The sequence below is a fragment of the Sesamum indicum genome, linkage group LG13, assembly GCF_000512975.1.
Source record: "Sesamum indicum cultivar Zhongzhi No. 13 linkage group LG13, S_indicum_v1.0, whole genome shotgun sequence".
Taxonomy (NCBI): Eukaryota; Viridiplantae; Streptophyta; class Magnoliopsida; order Lamiales; family Pedaliaceae; genus Sesamum; species Sesamum indicum.
Genome location: NC_026157.1, coordinates 466937 through 473095, shown reverse-complemented (window position 1 = coordinate 473095; position 6159 = coordinate 466937). Strand labels below are relative to the sequence as shown.

At 37.1% G+C, this 6159-nt stretch overlaps 1 protein-coding gene across 1 annotated transcript; it reads right to left on the bottom strand.

Annotated features, from left to right (window-relative positions):
- LOC105175993 (probable gamma-secretase subunit PEN-2) lies at nt 238–5571 on the bottom strand. The gene is made up of 2 exons (XM_011098648.2): nt 5183–5571; nt 238–559 (listed from the first exon to the last, which is right to left on the bottom strand). Exons 1-2 carry the CDS (start codon nt 5475–5477, stop codon nt 399–401), a joined length of 456 nt encoding a protein of 151 aa, XP_011096950.1. The 5' UTR covers nt 5478–5571; the 3' UTR covers nt 238–398.

Genomic DNA, 6159 nt, shown 5'->3' with positions numbered 1-6159 from the left:
CAATAGAGGACATTAAATTTCTCAATAACTATAAGAATATTAATTTCATGGCAATTTGTTTTCCACAACCGTTTGCCCTGTTAAGTATCCTTTCCAAGGATGCACCAAAATACTATTTTCCCTTCTATAATTGTATTTGTCATCGTAGAGCTTCATTACTGTCTTCCAACATAATCAAGGAAGAAAGCCAAGCTTTGACATCCTTTTATCCGACGTGGTCATCAAAGTACCCGTGTATCAAAGAAAAAGCACTTCATAACACCAGAATTCCAATGAAAAATCAAAAAAAAAAAAAAAAAAAATTAAAATGCACTTACTTAACATCCAGGTCCTTTCCATAAAACGAAATACATACTCTTTTCATGTAGATAACGAACAGATAAAAGTACAGGATAGATCTAGATCCATCCTGTCAAGCCATATTTCTCTGCTACATTGTACATTACCAACTCCTTCCAAACATCGCCAAATAGATGCTCCCCTCCAATGGCAAAGGTAAGAGCCCATGAAGACAGAATAGCTGCGAACAGGAGGAAACCAATTGCAGACCCAACAAGATCTGGAGAAACCAGCCATTGATATAAAATTTAGAATACATGAATTGCCAGCCAGGATTGGCAAAAGTTACATAGCAATAACTAACAGGGGTAATGAGACTTAATAAAGCAATTAAAGGAAAAGTCAAAGGCTCAAAGCTAGAAGTCATATGAAAGTTAAGTTTGCACTGCTGTGACCATATGTAAAAAAGGTAGGCCCATCCAGGATGGCTCTTGCCCACCCATTGGGAGAACAATCTTACACAGGCCCACCTCGAGGCAGGTACTCAGTGATAAGATAAACATGGGATTCCTTGTTTTTGCTTCGATAAGATATTTCTGTAAGAAAAAGTCAGTAGTGCCTAAAATGAATGCTCTCTGAAAACAAACATGAAGTCCAAATTCTTCAATCCATTTGTGTGAAACTATTCTTGGCATCATCATTGAAGATAAACATGGAGTTCTTTCAATGACTTCAGAAACCAAACAAATATCAATTTATTTCATTAACACATACTTCTCCATAGCAAATACCAATGGCAACCAAATATTCAACTAAAGTTTGGGCAACGCTGCAACAGTTATGAAATTGTAAAAGATGTAAAATGACAGAATTAGTCCAATACCAATCAGGAAGGCACTAGAAAGTAAGCTCTCATGCAACCCATGGATCCCATGTGAAAGCTACAACTTAATGTGGTTCTGTAATTGGGTTCGTGGTTGTCATTCTTATATATAAAATCTTAAAACATAGTCAGCACTTAATAGTTTGATTATCATGAAACATTTTCGTTATGCTTTTAACTTTCCTGTTCAGTTAGTACTTCATTAATTCAACAATGCTGTCATGTACTTTTGGGATGCAAGCTCTTGTATGCATGCAGAATACATATTAGTTCTTTTGTAAATCTGCAATTTTGACAATAATGTCGAATGCAATTTTCAGAGAAGATTTTCAAGGGAAGATTACAAGTCATAAAGACCATCTTCGTGGATGCTTTCATGATGCAAAAATCTGTCCTGAATATCCTTAATATGTAAGCAAAGACATCAGAAGTTTTGTGGCCAAAGTAGTTGTTGAAGAACAAGAGTACTAGAACCTAATTAACAAAATACAAGACATGCAAACGTCATCTATACTGCTCTCCCATTGAGGGCACATCTTTCGTGCTGAAATTGCCCGAGAAGCTGAAACAGTTGGTTCTATCAATTTGTATTTCACGCAAGATGCTGTTAGAATTATAAAACAAATAAAGAAGAGAAATGGAGAAATATTTTAAGAGGGCAAGGAGAAATGAAACAGTAGCAGGTCAAAAGCGTTGCTGGTGGATATATGATGTCAGCATTCTGTCGATGCCATAACTGTGACAGCTTCAGGCCAACACTTGAAGCCCTTGGCTGATATAGTCACGGTATAAGCCTCCTAACTATCATCATGTCAGGTCAATTATTTGGAGGAGTGGGAAGACACAAATTCAATTTTGAATAACCATGAAGAGTATCAGCTAAGCGTCATTGCTCATTAATGCCACAAGGTTGGGAGCAACTGCTAGAACCCATGGATGCATTAGGCAATATTTGAGTTGCTTATAAGTTAATGCAATGCATCACCAAAAAGGAACATGTGATTCAGTAACCTTGTCAGTTTTAATATTTAATTTAACTGGGAAGGAGGTTATAACCCTAGCCGGCCACTGCCCTACATGTGTGCTGCCACGCTGCTCCTCTGAAACCCTACTAGCACTATCACCTTGCCATTGCATCCGCTTGCCGACATGCCTCTCTTCAGCACAACACACATGGCTGAGCCAACACTGGTCTTCATGACCTTCTTCCAAGCTTCCATTCTCAGAGGCATATTAACCTCGCCTTGCTGCTTCTAAGCTTGAGCTATACACTGTCTCCACCAAGCCATTACTGCGGATGTTCTACACCTAAACTGTAGTCGGTCTCATTCTCTAACCGATCTTTCTACTTGTGATGGGCTGAGTCCCTTCCACTGCTAATGGTGTTCTAAAAATTGTCTGCGGTTCCTTTTCTAGTCGACCTTGCTTTTGATGGACTAAGTGCCTTCTACTGGTGTTTTGCACCTAAAACTAGTTGTCTCACTTGATGTTTCTATTTACACTACTGTGGATGTGCGTGCATGGCATGACGACGCCTTGACCTTCGGTGACCTCCCTTGTCACACTGAAAGACATTCAGAACCTGAAGAAAAGTTTTGACTTCTATTTTTCAAGTTGAACATTCCAATCAAGATCTCCATGTCCAACTTAAGGGGGAGTGCTGAGAATCATGAATTGATTCTCCAAATAATTGTAAAAATCTAAGTGACTTTTGTCATATCTATATGATTTGATTTTGGAGATATTTCCTCCATTTTGTGTTATCCACATATGTAATTGACGTATATAAATAGGTGGAGGTCATATCATTAAACTAAGAGGAGAATAATATGATTTAGGGGCATTTGTCTCGTGGACATCGGTCATATGACCAAACCATGTAAATGTTCGTCTTCTGTTTCTCTCTTCACTTATCTAAAACTCTCGCATAGATCATTGACAACAAGTGGAAAATCCAACTCCATGAAGCCTTGCATACAGCTGGCTACTTCCTGAACTCAGTTCTTTTATAAAATCCAAATATATAACATGATGCAGAGGTTATCCGGGTTCATATAGTTGTGCAATAAGGTAGGTGTCAAGTATTGATGTGCAAGATAAGTTTGTCGTGGAGCTCCCAATGTAAAAAAAATAACAGGTTGAATGCCCATAACAAGAAGAAAAATGACCTTAACAACAAGAAAAATAACAAGAAGGGGCGGCTTATTTGTGTTGCTTTTGGAAGGGAAGTCCTTTAGGACATTCATAACATCTTCTATAAAAGGAGTGCACCAAAGGCTGTTTTCCTAAACCAATTCAATTGACTCTCTTATTAGCATGAGATCCACATCGTAGTAGCAACAAGATCCGCACTTAGATCATTTTGTTTTCTGATTAAATTAAAAAAATTTATTTCCACCACTGTTAGAATCTCGGGGCATATACGAAATTTTGAGAAGACCCCTAATTTCTAGCAGTTTCTTCTTTATTTCTTCTTCCCTCTCCCTCCTTCTACCATGCTGATATTGCCTTCTCTTTCTCTATTCTCTTCTTCTTTGTCCTTTCTTCTTTTTCTTATGTCAAAGGATACTATTCTACTTATTATTTATCCTTTTCTTTGTCTTTTTTTTACTTGAAACTTTGGTAGCTTGTTGATTACTTTATTATGGTTTAATTTACAGTTACTATTTAATGTCATAACTTAATTTTCTAGCTATAATAAAATAAATTTGCTAAAAGGATAAATTTGTGATTTTTCTTGCTAAAATTCTTGTTACAATTTGCTTTTTCTGGAACTTCTGCTAAAACATTGAATACCTAAATCTTAAACTTGTTGATTTTGGTAAAAATACTAATTGTATAAATAAATATATATATATATATATCTCATTTCTGCAAACCTGCGCCATGGTTCAAAAAGGCGCACAACATTGCTGTTAAAAACTATATAATTATCAAAAGATGTTTTGAAGCAATACTTCTAGCAATAGTAAAAATCACAGCATGGGATGAAAATTATGGCGCCTTACACAAAAAGTCATAATAAAATAAAATAAAAAAAGGGATCCCATTCAAGTCTACTCTTATTCTACAAAGAATAAATCAAACCACAGGTTTCAATGGAACCAAAATCTTAAGTTGAATACAGTAGTCCGTAACAATAGGCAGCTCTTTGGGAGCCGTTATATTAGATTTCAATCTGTTATTCAATTTATTTCATCCATATTCATCAGAAGATCTCAATTTGCCTGCTAATACTCAGGTTAGGTGCATCCATCCGCATCGATAATTAGTTTTCCTTATAAAAATTATTGAGCTCTAAATAGTGATAGGGTAGTTGTTGAAGCCTCTTATGAACATACGAGCCTGAACAGGCATAAAAAGCCACACAAGTAATTGAGAGTGATGAATGCTTTAAGTAAATTAAAGAAAAAACTTGTCTCAGGACTGATAAACCACTTGTGTGAATTCTCTTGTTTTCCACTAATTCTTTGTTGCTTTACATTAGAGCTGTACTCCATTCAGTAGTACTGATAGGTAAAGTGTAATGCTAAGAACCGTAGGATGACAAGTATAGATTCCAACCATGACAATTTATTATTATTGCAACCATGGATACGATCTTGATTTCGAATTTTGCAGTGAGTACTAAATCCAGATGTGCAATCAAAATTAGAATAATTTGCTTTTGTGGCAAATTTACTAAAAGGATGATGTTATATGAATCCATGACCCTTCTGATCCCAAAGATTGCTAATAACAACATACAAATACAGGCAATCGCAGCTATAACTTCGTGCAAAAGTCCAACAGATACACGGAAATGTGTGTATAACGTGCATATACTGACCAAGAATTAAATTGTTGACTTTAATTAGGTGGACACCATTTGTCAAAAACAACTTTTTCCCAACAAAATGTTAGAAGAAATTCAGCTCGAACAGTATATACACCAAAGAACGAGTAAATTTATGAAAAACTGGGGAAAAAAACATAATCTAAAAATCACAATGATGTATAAAGAGAGGGAGAGAACCTTACAGCGGCGGAGGTCGGGGTGTGAATCATGAGCATTCGGATGGCGAAGGACAGGCCAGAAATAGAAGCAATTTACGGCCCAGAGGAAAGGCAGGCACAAAAATCCCAATTTGAAAAATCTGCGGGCATGCTCCAGCGAGTCATCGTGGGAGAGGCCGAGCGGGCCATCGATCGTGGGCCATTCGGCCGGCCCCAATCTTCTCCTTGAAGACGAAGTCCCAGGGCTGGTTGATGAGGTTGGAAGAATGCTGGCGGCGGCAGGATTAGAATAGCGGTCGGTTCCTGATTGGTTGTCCATTAGGAGCAATATTCGTGAAAACTGCAAAACTAGTTGCTCAATCCTAGCAAGCTCATCTATTTTGACGGCTGCTTTGGTGGTCTTAGGAACAAAGGATCATTATATTTACCCCTTATGATTTATTTTATGTAAAGTATTGCTGTTTTTTAAATAATTATATATATATATTTATTAGAAGTGTGATTATTATTTTTATATATTATTCTTCTATTTTTAAAAAATTCTTATATATTTTCAATGGTCAACGTAATTATAAAAATTAGGGGTGAATTACAATTTACCTTCTTGTATTAACTAAAAATAGCAAAGATCCTGTGATAGAAGGGTTTAGTAGTCTTCTAAAGTGATTGTTTTCACTTAAAGGGGGGATTAGACGTGATACGGAAAGTGAGGAAAGCTAGCCAAGTAAGGAAGCGAACCCAAGCATAGAAGCGAACCAAGTGGGGAAGCTAAGCCAAGACTATCTCATTCAGAAAGAGGGCGTTAGCTTCTTAGTAGCTACAGGCTCTTGTTACAATTCATTCCCAATCAAAGAGCTGAAAGACCGTGTCCGGTGTGACTTCCTTCACAGTGTTCTAGTGGAGCGTGGCTTCTCTAACAAGTGGGTTTCCCCCCTAATGAGCTGTGTGACTGCTTCTAGCCTCTCCGTCCTTTGGAATGGGGAGCGCACTGCCGCTTTGCT